Below are 19,195 nucleotides of genomic sequence, written 5' to 3'. Positions count from 1 at the left end.
GCTGGGCCGGGGGTGACCTTGGCGCCCCAGCCGGCGGCGGCGGCGGAGGCCCGGGAAGGCGCCCTCTCGACCCCGCCGTTACCTTCGGCCTTGCCGGTCGAGTGCAGAAGCCGGGCCCGGCCGGTGCGGACGCTCCCGGCGCCGCCGCCGCTTCCCGAGGCCGCCACCTGCCGCAGGAGCAGCCGGACCCGCCTGGTCGCCGCCGAAGCCCCGCACGCCCCGCAGGCGCCGGCGCCGCCGAGGAAGAGCATCCGCGACGGCATGGCCCGGCCGGCCTGACAGGAGGAAGAGCCGGAGAGCAGCGTCGCTGGGGGACCGGTGCGGCAGTTGCACAGCGTCCCCGCGGAAACAGCGCCCGACGCTTTCGGGGCCGGGCCAGGTGGCGGAAGGAATCTCTCAACGGCTGACTGCCTCCCTCCGACCTCGGCGGCTTCTCCAATGTAGGGAGCGTGGCCAAGATCACTATTATGTACGGATGTGAGAAAAACACTCGCCCCTCGCGGCCACGTTTGCCTCAAGAAGGTCCCGCTTTGCACAGCTGCCGGCCTGAGCTCGGGAGCTGCTTCTGCAATTCGTGCAAGAGCTGCGCGCCTCGTCTGTTGTTGTTGTTTAGTCGTTTAGTCGTGTCCGACTCTTCGTGACCGCATGGACCAGAGCACACCAGGCACTCCTGTCATAGCTGTCAGTATTCCCCCCTTTTAAGGGAAATTCCCTTATTCCGAATAGGATTCCTCGCAAGAAAAGGGAAAAGTTGACAGCTATGACTCCTGTCTTCCACTGCCTCCCGCAGTTTGGTCAAACTCATGCTGGTAGCTTCGAGAACACTGTCCAACCATCTCGTCCTCTGCCGTCCCCTTCTCCTTGTGCCCTCCATCTTTCCCAACATCAGGGTCTTTTCCAGGGAGTCTTCTCTTCTCATGAGGTGGCCAAAGTATTGGAGCCTCAGCTTCAGGATCTGTCCTTCCAGTGAGCACTCAGGGCTGATTTCCTTCAGAATAGATGGGTTTGATCTTCTTGCAGTCCATGGGACTCTCAAGAGTCTCCCCCAGCACCATAATTCAAAAGCATCAATTCTTCGGCGATCAGCCTTCTTTATGGCCCAGTTCTCACTTCCATACATCACTACTGGAAAAACCATAGCTTTAACTATACGGACCTTTGTCGGCAAGGTGATGTCTCTGCCTTTTAAGATGCTGTCTAGGTTTGTCATTGCTTTTCTCCCAAGAAGCAGGCGTCTTTTAATTTCGTGGCTGCTGTCACCTCGTGGCTGTGTGCTTTGTCTAGGATCGTCTTTTTATTCCTGCTTTGAGAGAACTGGACTTGAGAAAGGGGCTTGAGAAAGGGATTTATGTATAAGCTAAACAAGCTATAGCTTAGGGCCCCACTCTCTTGGGGGCCCAAAAAAAAAAATTAAAGGAAAAAACCTGGATGTACATTTCCCAAATATAAGATAAAAAACCAAATTTTTAAAAAACCCTACATACATCAACAGTGTTTTGTATTGTGTAGGCTCCTGTGATGTAAGTCATGGGCCCCGCCTGCTAGCCTGCTCCCTAAAATATCACTGGTTTGCTCATTTCTATATATAGGGTGCCTACATTCTGCATGTGCAAATGTCTCTAGATACCTATTAGGTCCATAAATTACCATATAGCATATATTCAACACAAAAAAACAGTGACAATTTGTTGTTGACAAAGGAGAGCTGGACAAAAAAGGGCCCCATTACCTTCACTAGCTTAGGACTTCATCAAACCTAAATCTAGCCCTGGTCTAGTACTATCCCTAATGTCACTTATTCGTTCATTTTGTTAAAATCTCTTTCCAGGTAATAATCGAAGCCCCACCCATAAATAAGCATGTTAGATTCGCTGATTTTAAAAACGTGATGTTATGTGCGTACAGGGATTAATTGCGGGCTAAACTGATTTGCCTCCGGTCAGCCCTCCATTCACATGTGTGGTGATTTTACCCCTAAGCGTGTAATGAAGGGGAGAGGTATGGAGGGGCGTTCTCTCTGGCATTTGCACAGTTGCTTCGCCAAGAGCCGTGGCTACTCAAAGGGCTTCTTCGCTGGCGCATGTTGGGCAGGGGCTTTCCTTAAAATGGGGGGGGGGAGAGAGAAAATGATAAGTTAAGTCTGTAGCCCTTTTCCTTGCTAAGAAGCAAAAGCTATGAAACGAAACATGCAGGTAGCCTTCTAATGGATTCCTGTGAAATGAGTCAGACTGCCTCCTTCCGTCTATTGGAGTTTGAGCCTGAAATGGATAAGAGCACGGGCAGGCAACCTAAGGCCCAGGGGCTGGATGCGGCCCAATCGCCTTCTCAATCCGGCCCACAGATGGTCCAGGAATTATCGTGTTTTTACATGAGTAGAATGTGCCCTCTTATTTAAAATGCATCTCTGGGTTATTTGTGGGGCCTGCCTGTTTTTTTTACAGGAGTAGAATGTGTGCTTTTATTTAAAATGCATCTCTGGGTTATTTGTGGGGCATAGGAATTTGTTCATTTCCCCCCCCCCCCAAAAAAAAATATAGTCCGGCCCCCCACATGGTCCGAGGGGTGGTGGACCGGCCCACAGCTGAAAAAGGTTGTTGACCCCTGGATAAGAGAGTTGCTTGGACACCAGACAATAAGAATCCTTGGGGTTCTAAAGAACTGCTATTTCAGCCTCCCCTTTAATGCACTTCTCCAGTGTTGGTCCTAGTTTCTAGGCAGAAATTCAACAGCTTAAGCCTTTTCTCATATGGAGACACAATTCACCAATATTGCCCTGTCTCTAATTTTGTGCTATGCTGTGCTCCCTTTGGCAGCCGTGTTGTGACTGGTACCCCTAGTACTCCCTCGAAATTCAAAATGTGCTTCCTGGTCCAAAAGGACAACCCCTGGCTAAGGGGGAAAGTTGGTTGCCAGGGCAAGGTGGCAAGAGTAAGGAGTGCATTCCTGCTGTTAACTTTTGGGAGGTGCTGGGAGATGGTGGTGCAGACATAGGGTCCACAGGCTATACCAGATAAGCATGGGGGGGGGGTTTAAATGGTCCTTATGAGGACATCTGTAGGCTGTGCACACAGTGTTATCCCACACTTTCCAGCGGATTTCCCCATCATTTTCCTTATTGCAAAAAGTCCAGTCCTTAGGGGACACTCGTTTATTGCACAAGACCTCGAAATAGCACTAGAACAGCACAAGCTGAATTTGCTGGTATGTGATTGAATCGCCTGAGAACCAAACTGGAAGAAGTCTCCTGTCCTGAGCAGGCAGGCATAGGATTGCGCACTAAGCTGTTTTGACATCTGTATCATGCCAGGACCTCAAGCCTTTCCTTAATAAGTATTCCAAAGAGATGTTTTCCTTTGTTATTTTATGTGTTGGTACATGGCACTTAAATTGCAGCTGGCTTGGGACTAAGGGCTTTTAAAGCCCTTCCTGCCACATCTAATTTCCCATTAATCAGCTTTGATTGTCTGCAGAAAATAAGTTTCAAGATGCACAGAAGATGAGACAATTTATCTACTTTGCATGCCAGGAAATAATGGTCATAACAATATTACAGAAACTCTGAAGTTGTAGATCAGATCCCTAATGTAATAAAGTCTGTTGCCGCATAGTTCATTTGGAGGCAGAGTGCCATATAAGCTATTTGCCCATCAATTGCTTTCTCAACTAGGGTTTCTCTTGCCGCTGTGCAAAACACTTACCTTCTAATGATCTAATTTTTGCTTAATGGTGCAGCAGTGCAGTAGACATTTATCCACCAGCAACATTTGCTGCTTCAGATTTCAAACAGATGAATGTATTTTGTTTTGACAGCGTGCGTAGGAAAGTTTTGTGCTTTCACATGGATTTTCACATCACAGATTTTCGTATAAAAAGAAGTGTTACAAATGTGAATCAAATATTGCTGTAATGGGGCCCCAAAATTCAATGCATATAGAACTACAAAATGCAAGTGGAGATACAAATCAATTTAACGTATTTCATCAAACAGCACACATTCAAAAACGAACAAATCGTTAAAATAAAACTTTTAAAACAGTGTAGTGCTTTGAGAACTATTAACCAGAGACTAATCCACAGGGTGAAATCCTGGCTTCATGCAGGTCTTTCCCCCTTACATGCTATGATTTTCCTACATAGATTTCATCAGGGCAAATATGCACATGTATTTGTGATCATCTCTGCACAGGGTGAAAAAAGATTATTGGTGATGACTTCATGTAAGGGGGGAAAACTGTCTTGCAGCCCCAGGGCCACATTCTTCCATGAGGAACCTTCCAGGATTGCATGCTAGCAATGGATGAGGGCAGAGCCTGAATCACCCCACTCTTTCTTCTCATGCATGCCTGCAAGTACACACACACACTCCGTCGATCCACCCATCCATCCATTGCATTTCTCCCCTTCTCTCTCTTTCTCCCTTTCCTGTTCCCTCCCCATCCCAACTATCTCCACTCCTCAGCTGTGCCTCCACGCAGCAAGTACATTGGTACCTCGGGTTACATACTCTGCTAACCCAGAAATAGTGCTTCAGGTTAAGAACTTTGCTTCAGGACGAGAACAGAAATCGTGCTCCGGCGGCTCGGCAGCAGCAGGAGGCCCCATTAGCTAAAGTGGTGCTTCAGGTTAAGAACAGTTTCAGAACGGACCTCCGGAACGAATTAAGTACTTAACCCGAGGTACCACTGTAATTTTAAAGGCAACAGTTCCACTAGAGTAGAACTTGGGGAGGAACACAGTGTGGGTGGTTGGGAAGATTCACCTTTCCTTTCCAAGCTGCAACTCATCCCCAAAGTGACTTCCACACAACATAAAGTTCACATGCATACAAAAGTATACTTGTCCCATGTGGTGGTGTGCTTATTTCTGTACAAATACAATATCCGTATGACAACTTCAAAACATTAAGTTCCCTTAGTCATCTAATTAAATGACTCACTGGTATTATACAGTCTATGTACAAATCTGGGAAAAAGAATTGGGTGGTTTTTCCAGGTGCAATCCATAATCTGGAGCTCTTGCTACCTCTGTTGACTGTGAATCCCATCTCCATCTATGTGACTCCTATAGTACGCGGCTTTGAGAGAAATGTGTGGATTATGAGCATTTCAAGGTTTTACCTTTCCCCATTTCTGTCACACATAAATGGTATGCCTGGTTGGAAAAAGAAAACCTTGATGTGTTAAGATCCGTCAGAATGGAAAATAATTGCTACGCAATTGTTAGAACTCCGCAGTGGAAATATGTTTCAGTACAAAACTGAGCAGATGTTGCTGTCTGGAATATTGATGGAGAAAATGGATAGCTTTAAACCTGAAGGCTACAATAACAAATACGAAGTATCTGAGTGCATTCCAAAAAGTAAGCAACTGGAACTTAGGGAGAGGGGTAGCTGGATGTCTGAAGCCCTGTAAGGTGGTGAGCACAACTTCCACCATCTCACAGGTGCCCCAGAAGTGTCTTTGGATAGCGCTGGCTCCCGGCCTCTTAAGTGAGATGAGCGCACAACCCTAGAGTCGGACACGACTGGCCCGTACGGGCAGGGATACCTTTACCTTGGGATGCGGGTGGCGCTGTGGGTAAAACCTCAGTGCCTAGGACTTGCCGATCGTATGGTCGGCGGTTCGAATCCCCGCGGCGGGGTGAGCTCCCGTCTTTCAGTCCCAGCTTCTGCCCACCTAGCAGTTCAAAAGCACCCTTAAGTGCAAGTAGATAAATAGGTACCACTTTATAGCGGGAAGGTAAACGGCATTTCCGTGTGCTGCGCTGGTGCTGGCTCGCCAGAGCAGCTTTGTCACGCTGGCCATGTGACCCGGAAGTGTCTTCGGACAGCGCTGGCTCCCGGCCTCTTAAGTGAGATGAGCGCACAACCCTAGAGTCGGACACGACTGGCCCGTACAGGCAGGGGTACCTTTACCTTTAAGGTGGTGAGCACAACTTCCACCATCTCACAGGCATGTCCAAAGTCCATTTCGGGGGCCTAATCTGCCCGCCGGTCGGTTTAATCTGGCTCCTGTGGCAGTATTTCCTGGGGTAAAATTGTAAAAAAATCTTCAACAAATTCAATCCTAAAACAACTTTGGGGTAAAATCAAAGAAAAGCTCAACAACTTCAATCCTAAAAAAAGGTTAACAACTTTGGTCGGCCCTCACGGCCCTTCACTTCATCAAATCTGGCCCTCTTTGGCCAATCAAAACAAAAAGTCTATAAGGATTGGGGAATCTTTAAAGAATATTTAGAAAACTATGCAGTAAAAGGAAACATCTTGGCAGAATTAGACTGAACCCTGTATTGTATAAATATAAGTTTGTAGGGAGGTAAAAAGAAATTACGGTATATAAGAAATATGTAACTGTGCGGTATAAAGTAATAGATAAAGTACAGTGAGATTAATTGTAAGTCAGTTTTAAATTGCTTCTCTATGAGTTTTATAATTGTGTTCAGAATGATAATTATATTAATCTTCTTGCATCTTATAGTGTGGTGGTTTGTTTGATTCTTCTGTTGTTTGTTTGATTGTATGTTTGTTTACTTGTATGTACGTCTGTTTTCTCATAAATGTATTTATTTTAAATTAATAAAGATATAGTTAAAAAACTAAAAAACAAATCTGGCCCTCTTTGAAAAAAGTTTGGGCACCACTGAATGGCACTAGCAACTCTACAAATTTCCTCTACCTTTTGGTTCTTCCCCCGATGCCCTTGTGTTCAGGCACCCCCCCTTACTCACACCCCCTTTCCACTTGTAGGTGCTTGTAAAAAACTCATCACAAGCGTAGTTATGACTATCATTATTACACCTTTGGTCCCCACCCTGCACTCAGCTCTCACCTGTGACTCCGAGCAGCTTTCAGCAGTTGACAGTAGCCACACGTTGGGAATGGCTTTGACCGGCCTGCTAAGGTGGGTTGGGGACTTCCCCTGCATTCAAACGGTTGAGGGGACGAGAGCCATAGTGAATCTAATGGTTCAGAAGGCGATTTCTGCATGTGCTGCAGAGGGAAGTGAGGGGCAGATGTGACTCTTTCACCTGGGGAGGGAGTCCATCTAGGAGAAAGATAACTGATCCTGTACCTCTGCTGCCTTGCAGGATATCTTCAGAAGAAGAGTAAACCCTACACAAATCTGCAGTGGAGTCCCTAAGACAGTTGGATGGGGCCTTATATGCCTCCTTCTGGCAACTCCTGCAGCCAAGCTGGTGCCAAACAGATTGCTCTACTTTTCTTTAGACCACATTAGTGAGGCCAAGTTGGGGTCTTGTTATCTGAGTAGCCCAGGACCTCCATACATACTGGAGGTCACTTTGGGGCGGCTAACACAGCTGTTTGACTTCACCCCCCAAGGCACACTCCATTGTCTCCCAAGACAGACAACTACAGTGGTACCTCTAGTTATGAACTTAATTCATTCCAGAGGTCCGTTCTCAACCTCAAACTGTCCTTAGCTAGAGGCGTGCTTTCGCTAATGGGGCCTCTTGCTGCCGCTGGCACACAATTTCCGTTCTCATCCTGGGGCAAAGTTCTCAACTCGGGGTATCTCTTCCAGGTTAGTGAAGTTTGTAACCTGAAGCGTTTGTAACCTGAGGCATTTGTAATTCGAGGTACCACTGTACTACCAAATTACTTCTGTGCCCAGTATAGAATATGTATATCATAGTTTTTATTATTTAACTTATGGAATTTCAAAAAAAGAATTTTAACTATTTTCATTAAACTTTAGGTAATTAAGCAATCAATGGCCTTTTAAACTGGGGAATATTGCTTTTGTGGTTGTTACTATTATGTATTTTTTTGTGTTTTCATATTGTGAACTGCCCTGTGGTCCTAGGATGAGGGGTGATATAGAAATTTAATAAATGAATAAATAATAAAACAACAATAAGCATTTCAGCCACAAGCATAACCACGCAGAATAATTTCAGCTACAGGCATAACTTACAAGAATAAGTTCAGTTATCACCATTCCTCTGCGTCTAAATCAATCCATGACATTTGCTTTGTCGTGGGAACCAGCAAGGGAACTACCAAGGTAAGAAGGCTCAGAGCATGGGGCGTGGTGGTGGGACAATGAGGAGTGGTCAAAGGGAGAAGAGAGAGAAGACTGGAAGAGGAGGTGTTGGAAGCTGAAGAGGTAACAGGGTTTAGGGAGCCCGTGGGATGGCTTGCAGATTTGGTTCCCAGGAGGATGGCTGGGAGAGACAGCTGTGTGGGCATTTACAAGTTAGCGAAGACACAAGCAGAGGGCAAGACTGCACCAAGAGACCCACAGCCGGCGTCTCTCCTGCTGCAGTGATGGAACTATGAGGCGAGCTCCCTTGTCTGTAGGACCTGCTGCTGGGAGCTGGGCAGGAACAGGAAGAGTGGAGGGGAACTGCCCTTCCTTCCATCTGCTGCTTTTCAGCTCTCAGTTTCATGACGTAAGCCTAGACTGTGAATAAGGATGTCCACTGAGCATCGGTCCTGAACGTGGAGAGTCAATAAGGGAAGATTAGAACTAAAGCAGGGGTCAGCAACCTTTTTCAGCTGTGGGCCGGTCCACCATTCCTCAGACCATGTGGTGGGCCGGACTATATTTTTTTGGGGGAAATGAATGAATTCCTATGCCCCACAAATAACCCAGAGATGCATTTTAAACAAAAGCACATTCTACTCATGTAAAAACACGTTGATTCCCAGACTGTCGGCGGGCCGGATTTAGAAGGCAATTGGGCCATATCTGGCCCCCGGGCCTTAGGTTGCCTACCCCTGCACTAAAGTTTCACCCGAAGTTTATCATAAATTCCTGATTTCAGTCTTCCAACATTTTGCAAAAGCAGTAATATTTGTTCAGTAACACTCATTTTATTGATGCTTTGCAGTTCTTTTCCTACCCCACCCAGTTGATTTGAAGGTGGTTAGATTTACTCTCAATTTAAATCTAAATATAAACTGCAAGTGAAAGATGCTACAGAGGAGCTGTGAAAGAGGCGATCTATGAGCCAGTCTTGTGAATGTCAGGGCTGTGCTATGATTCCCTGGAGGCTCCATGTGGTAATCAGAAGTTATGGAAGTTTCCAAAATCCCCAAACCGACCAAAGAAAATGTGTGATGCTCTTTAAGCAGTTAGCAGCAAAAACAGACACTAAATGCTTTTTAATGCTATGTTAAATTAGAGCAGAAATATACTTTGTTATAGCAGATTCCCAGTGCCTGTAATACCACTAAATGTTCACATTTCAGGTAACTGTTTACTTACAGACCCCCTTTTCCTCCAGGGAGCTCAGGGATACAGGCATGGGGCTTTGGGGTGGATTTTCATCCATCCAGGGACTGACTAGACCTGTCTTGAAAGTGGGTAACGATAGCCAAACTTCTGCCTAATATGCGATGTCTGTTTCAGACATAACATGGAAAGGCATTGTTAATTTGCTACCATTACTTGTGCAATGCATGCATGCACAACCCAGGGTGTGGCGTTCCTGTGGGTTTCTCCTTTGCCAGATCATACTTCCTTTCACAATGGACATTTCCCTACTGTAAGTGTGACATTGGAGCAGAAAAGTAAAAGGTAAAGGACCCCTGGGCGGTTAAGTCCAGTCAAAGGCAACTATGGGGTGCAGCGCTCATCCTGCTTTTCAGGGCGGCGTTTGTCCACAGACAGCTTTCTGGGACACTGGAGCACCAAACAGGAACACACTCATCCATACATATGAACTTGGCTTGAGATCAGTTTTCTTCTGTATTGGGTCCCCAGATATTGTTGGACTACATCATCCCCAGCCAGTTTAGCCAATGGTCTGAAATGACAGGAGTTGTAGGCTAACAACATCCAGGGGCCCAAAGCTGAAGAGCATCTTAGACTTCTTGGCCACATCTCCCTGTGTTGTTAGTAGCAACAACATGTACTGCATCCATATACTAACATAATAGATATTTGCATCACCTGATACAAAAATCTGATGATACAAAAATGTCCTACTGTACCTCCTGCAATGCAGGAATCGCAGCTAAAGCATCCCTGACAGATGGCCATCCAACCTTTGCTTAAAAACCTCCAAGGAAGGAGAGCTCACCACCTACAGAGGGAGACTGTTCCACTGTTGAACAGCTCTTACTGTCAGAAAGTTCTTCCTGATATTCAGTTGGAATCTCCTTTCTTGTAACTTGAATCCACTGGCTCAAGTCCTACCCTCTAGAACAGGAGAAAACAAGCTTGTTCCCTCTTCCATGTGACAGCCTTTGAGATATTTGAAGATGGCTATCATATCTCACTCTCCTCTTTTCCTGGCTAAACATACCCAGCTTCTTCAACGGTTCCTCATAAGGCTTGGCTTCTATGATCACCTTAGCTGCCCTCCTCTGCACAATTTCCTTCTGGTCAACATTCTTCTTAAATTGTGGTGCCCAGAACTGGACACAGGACTCCAGGTGGGGTTTGATCAAGGCAAAATAAAGTGGGGCTATTAGTTCATTTGACCAGAAGGTCGGCGGTTCAAATCCCCACGACGGGGTGAGCTCCCGTTGCTCGGTCCCTGCTCCTGCCCACCTAGCAGTTTGAAAGCATGTCAAAGTGCAAGTAGATAAATAGGTACCGCTCCGGCGGGAAGGTAAACGGCGTTTCCGTGCGCTGCTCTGGTTTGCCAGAAGCGGCTTAGTCATGCTGCCCACATGACCCGAAAGCTGTACGCTGGCTCCCTCGGCCAGTAAAGCGAGATGAGCTCCGCAACCCCAGAGTCGACCACAACTGGACCTAATGGTCAGGGGTCCCTTTACCTTTTATTACTTCATTTGACCTGGACACTATACTTCTGTTGATGCAGCCTAGAACACCAGACTTTTTTTTTTGCTGCCACATCACTGTTGACCCATTTTAAGCTTGTGGTCCACCAAGACCCCAAGATCCTTTTCACGTGTACTGCTAGTAAGGCAGGTGTCCCCCATCCTATATTTGTGCATCTGGTTCTTCCTGCCTTACATTTGCCCTTATCGAAATTCATTTTGTCAGCTTGTGCCCAGTTCTCCAAACTGTTAAGGTCGTCTTGAATCCTGATTCTGGCTTCAGCGGCATTAGCTGCCCCTCCGAGTTTGGTGTCATCTGCTAATTGGATGAGCAGCCCCTCAATTCCTTCATCCAAAGACGTTGAACAACAGGCCCAGGACAGAACCCTGCGGCACCCCAATTGTCACTTTTCTCCAGGATGACGAGGAAAAATTAATGAGTACTTTTTGGGTTTTTAAACTCCCAATTCCCATCATCTATGGTCTGGGGTGGTGGGAAATGATGTCCATCACTAGAGGGTCACAGGTCCTCATGTCTGCCCAGCAAGAAAAACTGTGCTTTGAACACCTCTTAGAATTGTTGCTAATACTAAAACTGCAAAGGCATGTCCTCCTGAATAACCAGCACAGATGTTCCATGGATTGCTCCTGTTCAAATGTGGCATAATCAAGAAAGTGTTGGAAGTTTTGCTAAAAGCTAGTTGTGTAGCATAGGCACCTTAGCTGTTTCTACAAAAGTACTTCTGATAGATCATAGTCCATTACATATTAAAAATGGTAATAATGATAGTGATAATTGCAGCACTTATGCTACCTCCTTTAGCCCTTTTAACTTTCATCAGATTTCAGATCATTGAGAAAGTAATTATAATACAAAATCTAATTCTGATGTTAAAGCAATTAGCGGCCGAATTCCCATCCCATCTAAAGTGCCCCGAAGTTGCAGCTCCTCTTTTTTGCCTTCCGAGAGAGGCAACGCGCAGCTCAGGATCCGCGGACCGCGCGCTGAGTTTCGGCTCAGAGAAGCAGCGAGGCTCCGCTCTGGGGACGCGCGTCACGTGAGAACGCCGTCCCCGCTCCGTCCCGCGTGAATACCGGACGGCGGGGGGGGGGGGTTACCCGGCACATCGGGATGGAACCCGTTGGGACTTCTACCACCCCCCCTGAGAACGTGGCTCCAAGCGCGGGAGTTTCTTCCCGCGAGGGCCGTCGCGAAAGGGCCGAGCCTCTCGAGGGCCACCGACGGCCCCGCGCTGCCTGCCAACCCGGACGCCCGTCCGGCACCCCCGGCGCTTGGGGCGTCCCGAGGCAGCCGCGGCGGGGCCGGCGGCACCTTGGGCTGGCCCGCCCCGCCCGCCGGTGCTCGTCGAAGGGCCAAAGGGCGCCCAGTCGTCAATGTGCCCCCCCCCCGCGGACCTGAGACGACTTCAGCCCCGCGCGCTCGGAGGGGGATTCCCTCGGGATTCCCTCTTCCCGGCAACTTCCGCCTCCCCGGAGCGCACGAGCCTTTCCCCCCTCCGTGCTCCCCGCCCCGCCGAGGCGGAGAGAGAGCAGCTCAGGCTGCGCCCACCCGCCACCCCCCATCCCGGCCTCGTGGGCTCCGGCCCGGCGCGTCCGCCCCTCCGAGGAGCCGGGCGGTGGGAGCCGCGGAGCGTGCGCGGCGGCGGCGGCGGCCTCGGAAGATGGCGGCGGGCGGGGCGGGACTGGGGCGGCGGCGGAGCCTGCTGGCTTTGATCGCCGCCACCTCCCCTATCTCCGCCCCGGGAAGAGCGAGCTGCGGGCGGGAGGCGGAGGCGGAGGCGGCGGCAGCGGCTCCTCTCCGGGGCTGAGCCGGGCTGGCGCGCCTGCCTTGCCTGCCTGCCTTCCGTGCGCTCCTCGCTCGCTCCTCGCTCGCCCGGGGGGTAACATGGCCGGGGTGGAGGCGCCGCCGCCGCCGGGGGACCCCGGAGGAGGCGAGGCGGAGGCGGCGTCGGGGCCGGTCGACGAGTCGTCGGACAGCGAAGGCGAGCACGAGGCGCCCCAGAAGCTCATCCGAAAGGTCTCCACGTCGGGCCAGATCCGGAGCAAGGTGGGCGGCCGCGCGCGGGGTGGGGGGGAGGGAAAGTGGGGTGGCCGTCGGGGACCAGATCCGCCCGGGGTCCGGAGCCCGAACGAGGCCCGGAAAGGAAGCGCTGCTGCTGCCATCGGGGGTCCCCCTTCGGCGTCTCCATTCAGATCAGCCCTTCTCTCCCCCCCTCCTGCCTGCCTGCCTTCCTTCCTGGCCGGGGTGGGGGTGGGGCTTGGACCATCGCATCCCTTCCCCCTCCTTCCAGCTGCGGCCACATCTGTCTCTCCCCCCGCCGTGGCGGAGCGACGATCTTGGCAGTGGCGTAGCGTGGGGGGTGCCAGGGGGGCCAGCCGCACCGGGCGCAACATCTGGGGGGGCGCGCTCGCTGCCTCCGGAGTCCCCGAAGAGCCTCCGGCGCAGGCTGTAGCGGAGCCCCATGTCTCGTGGAGCCGGCGAGCTGTGCGCGCGCCCGGGCTGAAGGCGTCCGGCAGGCAGCGGCTCTCAGCCCCGTGCGTCAGGGCCGCGGAGGACACGCCAGGCAGCCCCTCCTCACAGCCCCGACTCCGCTGCTGCTGCTGCTGCTGAGCCATGTTGCATTTTCCTCGCCTCTCTGCCCCCCTCCTCCTCCGGGCAAGCGGCGTGGTTTGGGCGGCAGCGCCAGCGGCAACTCACCTCAGATCAGCAGGTTAGGGGTTGGGGGGGCGCAAATTACTTGCCTTGCCCCGGGTTAGGGGGCGCAAATTACTTGCCTCGCCCCGGGTGCTGACAACTCACGCTACGCCGCTGGATCTTGGCCGCTGCTGCTGCTGCTCGGGAGGAGAAGCGGCATCGCCGCGCGCAGGGAGCCGCTCCCGGCTTCGGTTTCCTGGTTGCGCTGCCCCGCCGGCCTTGGACAGGGCGAGCTGCCCAGGAACGGGCTCCCCCCTCGCGGGGAGCTGCTCGGAGGAGCCCTGCGCTCCGCCGGAGCCTCCGCCATCCCCGCCCGCCGCCTCCTCTCCCCTGCGGAGCCGGAAAAGAGCGGAGAACCTCGCAAGAGTCGCCCGGGGAACCCCGCGCCCCCAGCCCGCTTCTCCTAGGCGCCTGGATGGCACAGAGTTAAAAACTGGCAGTGATCTACCCGCTTTTGGGGGGGTTCGGGTGAAAGTTGAGTTTTTTCAGGGAGGGCGTAAAATGTTGAGGCTTTTTTTAGGGGAGCCACAGTTGTTCAGCTTCTTTGTGGGGAGCCAATGATCTACCGGTAGATCACGATCTACCTGTTGGACATGCCTGAACTACAGGAATAAGATAATTCAGATTAAAAAATCCCTCCAGGAACACTTAGCACCTATCTTGTTTTGCCGTGTCCCCCCCCCCCCCCAAAAAAAAAGAAAAAAAGAACCAGCCCTCGAAGTTCAGGGACAGGAGTTTGCTTTCTACCCAGGTCAGAGCATCTCTTAAAGCGCATTAAAACTCTGGAGAATGAAGTAGCTTGATATAAAGGGGGGGGGGGGCACAAATGTTCCTTTGCAAGTGGCCAGACATGGGGGTGGCTCCTTTCAGGCTAGTGCAGGACTTGTAGTGTGTGAATTCAACTTTAAGGTGGGGGGTAGTTAGCGGGTGGCGCTGTGGGTTAAACCACAGAGCCTAGGATTCCCGATCCGAAGGTGGGTGGTTCGAATCCCTGCGACGGGGTGAGCTCCCGTTGCTCGGTCCCTGCTCCTGCAAACCTAATAGTTCGAAAGTATGTCAAAGTGCAAGTAGATAAATAGGTACCGCTCTGGCAGGAAGGTAAACGGTGTTTCCGTGCGCTGCTCTGGTCTGCCAGAAGCAGCTTAGTCATGCTGGCCACATGACCGGAAGCTGTACGCCAGCTCCCTTGGCCAGTAAAGCGAGATGAGCGCCGCAACCCCAGAGTCGGTCATGACTGGACCTAACGGTCAGGGGTCCCTTTACCTTTACCATTACATTATGGCACTTACTTTTTCTCCGGTCAAACAGATATCTTTAACCATGTGGGACAATATTATTATTAATAATAATAATAATAATAATAATAATAATAATAATAATAATAATAATAATTTACTACATGGCCACATGACCCAGAAGCTGAACGCCTGCTCCCTCGGCCAATAAAGCAAGATGAGCGCCGCAACCCCAGAGTCGGTCACGACTGGACCTAATGGTCAGGGGTCCCTTTACCTTTACTTTTACCTTACCTTACTTCTAGTAGCAGGTCAAATTGTGACGTGGTCGTCTGAGACCTTGCCCAATGTGAACTCTTAAGACCTCGCTCAACTTTCTTGGGGAGACATTGCTTGATGTTGCTTCCACATCCCGCGTGACGTCCTGCCCTCTGCCACCGAGTCCTTGTCACTGAGCAACGTTCACAGTGACATTGCTCACCGATGGGGAGTCCAGTGTGGAATATTAATGCACACAGAGATGCATTAACCCCCCCAAAAAAGTTGCCAGGGGTCCCAGTTATTCCCTTGATATGCAGCCTGCACATCATGAGGTGTTTGGGCAGTGCACTGTATTCGTCAATATACTGAAGGTTGGTTGGGACAAGCAATTACGCCCCCCCCCCGCATGTGCACGCACTACATCATCATGTCCCCCATTGTGTCGACGTCACTCACGCACATGGCGGGGCATGGTGATGTAGCACACACACGCTGGTGTTTGTGTGTGATGATGCAGTGATCCACTTTGTGGGTGCCCTGCCCCCCTTATTCAAAATGTTGGGGAGCCACGGACCCCGGGACCTGGTGCCTATGCTTAGCTGTACGCATCTATGAATAAAAAAAATTCCTTCCAGTAGCACCTTAGAGACCAACTAAGTTTGTTATTGGTTTGAGCTTTCGTGTGCATGCACACTTCTTCAGATACCTTCACACGAGAGCTCATACCAATAACAAACTTAGTTGGTCTCTAAGGTGCTGCTGGAAGGAACTTTTTTATTTTGTTTCGACTATGTCAGATCAACACGGCTACCCACCTGTAACTGCCATCTATGAATGTTGCTGCAATACGGAGAACCAGCATTGTGTGTGATAGCGTTACATTTAAATGATAGGTGTGGCAAATTCAGAAACCTTTTTGTGCATCACAAGTGAAAATGCATGAAGAGTGCTTGGCCGTAACATGAGCTAGGACTGTCGTTTTGTGTTTTACATTGAACCTCCCCAACACTGCTGGGTATAGGGCGGTATATAAATTCAATCAATCAATCAATCAATCAATCAATAAAAATTGTACAGGCCAGTCTGTATGTAAATATCAATGGACATAAATCTGACACCAGATATGGCCATTTCAAAACTGGTGGACAAGCATTTCAACCTTCCAGGACATTCTGTGGCTGAACTTCCTAGAACAGAGGAACTTTAAAGGGAGAACTGTGAATTCATCACTTCTAAGGTTAATAGAGACAAATATCACAGTGCATTTGCTAAGTGGCTCACCAAGGCTAGGATGTCTGTGTGATAAAAGAGCAACTGTGATTTGTTCTCCTGTGAATGGCCATTGTTAGTAACGTAATTTTCACCGTTTCTACTTTTCTGCATTTAATTTCATTCTTACCTCACTTTTTACAGTTGTACCCCCACCCCCAATCCTGTGCATAGATGCAACTGAATATTACACTTTGTGCATCTGATGAAGTAGACTGTAGTCCATGGAAGTTTAGGTGGACATAATGTTAGCCTGCAATGTATCGCCATACTTTCTGTTTTGGTCGCCCATGGTGAAAAGTGCCTTTGGACAACCAGCCAGAGAAACCTTCCTAAAATGCACACACTCTCTCTCTTGAGCATAAATGGAGTTTAGATCAGCAAGTTATATATCATTTAGATATTTGGGTGTTCTTTTCAGTGAATCCCTTTCATGGAAATGGTTTAGTGTGGCTGTGAAATCGAAAGCACAGAAACCTATGGCAGTGTTAGAAATTAGCCAGGAGTGTTTTGCAACTGGCGCAGGTCCAATTGTGACCATGTTGAGTTCTCTGGATGCCAGGTTGGCAACTGGGGTAATAATAATATAATTATTATATTTATTATTATTATTATTAAGCAAAATGTCACTTAGAGAACACTTTTATTGAAGCTTGAATTGGTTTTATTCTGGATTGCTTTATTTGACATTTTAATGTGTTGTAAACTGTTTTGAGATTTTTTTCTTTAAAATATAAAGTGCTATACTGTACAGTGGTACCTCTACTTATGGATATGATCCATTCCGGGGTGCCATTTGCACCCCGAAAAGTCCATAAGTAGAGCGCTGCTTCTGCGCGTGACGCGATAGAGTGCTCATGCGCGATGTGCACAGATTGCTCCTGCACATTCGCGATGCGGAGAACCCGGAAGTAAACACTTCTGGGTTTGCCGCGTTCATAACCAGAAAAAAACGCAACGGAAAGCAAATGCAACTCGAGGTATGACTGTAGTCATGATGATGATGATAACGATAATAAACAATATCGGGGGAAATGCTGTCTAGACATTCCACTGTCAGGCATGTCGGGTTACACCCAGCATTGTTGGTGCCCAGAACGTGTGATGTCACAAGGTGGGAGGAGGCCTGCCGAGGCTGTGACTGGCTCTTGCTGCAGCGACGGGTTCCATTGGGTCTTCCCACTGCTGTCCAATGGAGCCCGTTGCAGTTGTGGCAGGCCCGTCCAGCTTCCTCCTGCCACATGGGCTGTGGAATATTGATGGGGCCTGGCCCCCTTACCGAAAATGGGGGGTGGGGTTGGCTCCACACAAATGGCGCTCCTGTCCACTGTGGCAACTGTCACCTAGGTTTAAGGTGCCATTTGGTGATTAGATAATATATACAGTGGTACCTCGGGTTACATACGCTTCAGATTACATATGCTTCAGGTTACAGACTCCGCTGACCCAGAAATAGTGCTTCAGGTTAAGAACTTTGCTTCAGGATGAGAACAGAATTCGTGCTCCGGTGGCGCAGCGGCAGCGGGAGGCCCCATTAGCTAAGGTGGTGCTTCAGGTTAAGTACAGTTTCAGGTTAAGAACGGACCTCCGGAATGAATTAAGTACTTAACCCGAGGTACCACTGGATATATATATATGAGTTTCTAACGTGGCTATTAAAAATTGTTACTGTTATTAAAGATTTTCTGGGGTTACAAAAGTAAACGCATCTCTATTTTGAGATCGTAAAGTCATTGCTGTAGGGCTATTGACGAAGTTTGCTTCTAATAAGGGAGGACAGCTGATTGAACCTGTCCTAAAGATTTTCAGTAGCAAAGTGATCCCTGGAATGCTCTGTGGTGTTGAAATTTGGGAACCTGACTTCTATTCCATTGAAGTTGTCCAAACTATGCAGAATATCTCCCCCCCCCCACCAAAATGTTATTCTCTTTCATTGGGAGTTTCTGCAAACCTGATACACACAGCATCTACCGTATTTTTCGCCCCATAGAACGCACTTTTTCACATCCAAAAATGAAGGGGAAATGTGTATGCGTCCTATGGGGCGAATGCAGGCTTTCGCTGAAGCCTGGAGAGCGAGAGGCGTCGGTGCGCACCGACCCCTCTCGCTCTCCAGGCTTCAGGAAGCTCTGCGCAAGCCGTGGGAGCCCACACCGGACTCCCACGGCGTGCGGAGAGTTGCCTGCATGCCGAAGGCTGGGCGTGCTGAGCTTAGCGCGCCCAGACTTTGCACAGCTCTCCGCAAGGCGCGGGAGCCCGGCTTGCGGAGAGTTGCCTGTTCTTGGGGCTGGGGTCAGGGGTCGGGGGAAGCTCAGGCTTCCCCCGCCCCAGCCCCGCACCTGGGGAAAAAAAATAATCCCCCCTTTATTCCCCCCCCAAAAAAACTAGGTGCGCCTTATGGGACGGTGCGTCCTATAGGGCGAAAAATACGGTATGTGGCTATCAATTAAGACAGCAGTAGAATGTGCACAGTTAAGTTAACGAAGTGCAACTGACTATTTTATTAACTGACCATTTTCCTGTGTTGTGCTATATGGGAACTGGTTAAGAATCAATTTTGGGAAACAGCTCTTCAGGATATTTTAGACAATTATTATTTTCCAGAGCTGAATGTCGTATTGGGCATGGGCAAGAGTAGGGTAGGTTTTCTGGGTAGGTTCCAGAAGGGAATTGCAACTAATTAGGAACTCCAGATTTCCCATGGGGTATTCTCTTTTGCAAACAAAACATTTTAGGGCCAGTTATTTAATGAAACCTGTGCCTCTTCCCCTGAAAAAATGCTTTTAGTGAGCTGTGATTTCAAGTGATGCCAACTGAAGTCCCTGGTGGTCGCTTATAACAAGGTTACTCATAAAGGCAGATTCTGTGTTTGTGGCCTGTTATGTACTGAAGTTCTCACCCTGGGCCAGCAGGGGGATACTGTAGATAGTTATGCAAATGAAGGATCGAAAGTAATGTTCA

The 19,195-nt window shown here is 49.3% G+C and overlaps 2 protein-coding genes and 1 long non-coding RNA gene across 6 annotated transcripts in view; 2 read left to right on the top strand and 1 right to left on the bottom strand.

Annotated features, from left to right (window-relative positions):
* Positions 1-278, bottom strand: part of VWA8 (von Willebrand factor A domain containing 8) — an 89,108-nt gene extending 88,830 nt beyond the window's left edge. For all 4 annotated transcript variants that reach the window (XM_081206143.1, XM_081206142.1, XM_081206141.1 and 1 more), the window contains exon 1: positions 83-278. In XM_081206143.1, the coding sequence (XP_081062269.1) occupies positions 83-263 (181 nt within the window). In that variant the 5' untranslated portion in view covers positions 264-278. The remainder of the gene's footprint in view (positions 1-82) is intronic.
* The window catches only part of LOC308594059, a 227,903-nt gene that overhangs the window by 108,147 nt on the left and 100,561 nt on the right, over positions 1-19,195 (top strand). The window lies entirely within an intron of this gene.
* The window catches only part of DGKH (diacylglycerol kinase eta), a 99,123-nt gene continuing 92,480 nt past the window's right edge, over positions 12,553-19,195 (top strand). The window contains exon 1 of the mRNA XM_081206729.1: positions 12,553-12,821. Within this exon, the coding sequence (XP_081062855.1) occupies positions 12,660-12,821 (162 nt within the window). The 5' untranslated portion in view covers positions 12,553-12,659. The remainder of the gene's footprint in view (positions 12,822-19,195) is intronic.

Source organism: Podarcis bocagei (assembly GCF_964188305.1).
Source record: "Podarcis bocagei genome assembly, chromosome: 8".
Taxonomy (NCBI): Eukaryota; Metazoa; Chordata; class Lepidosauria; order Squamata; family Lacertidae; genus Podarcis; species Podarcis bocagei.
Note: the sequence above shows the minus strand (reverse complement) of the source record. Positions and strands in the feature narration are given on the sequence as shown.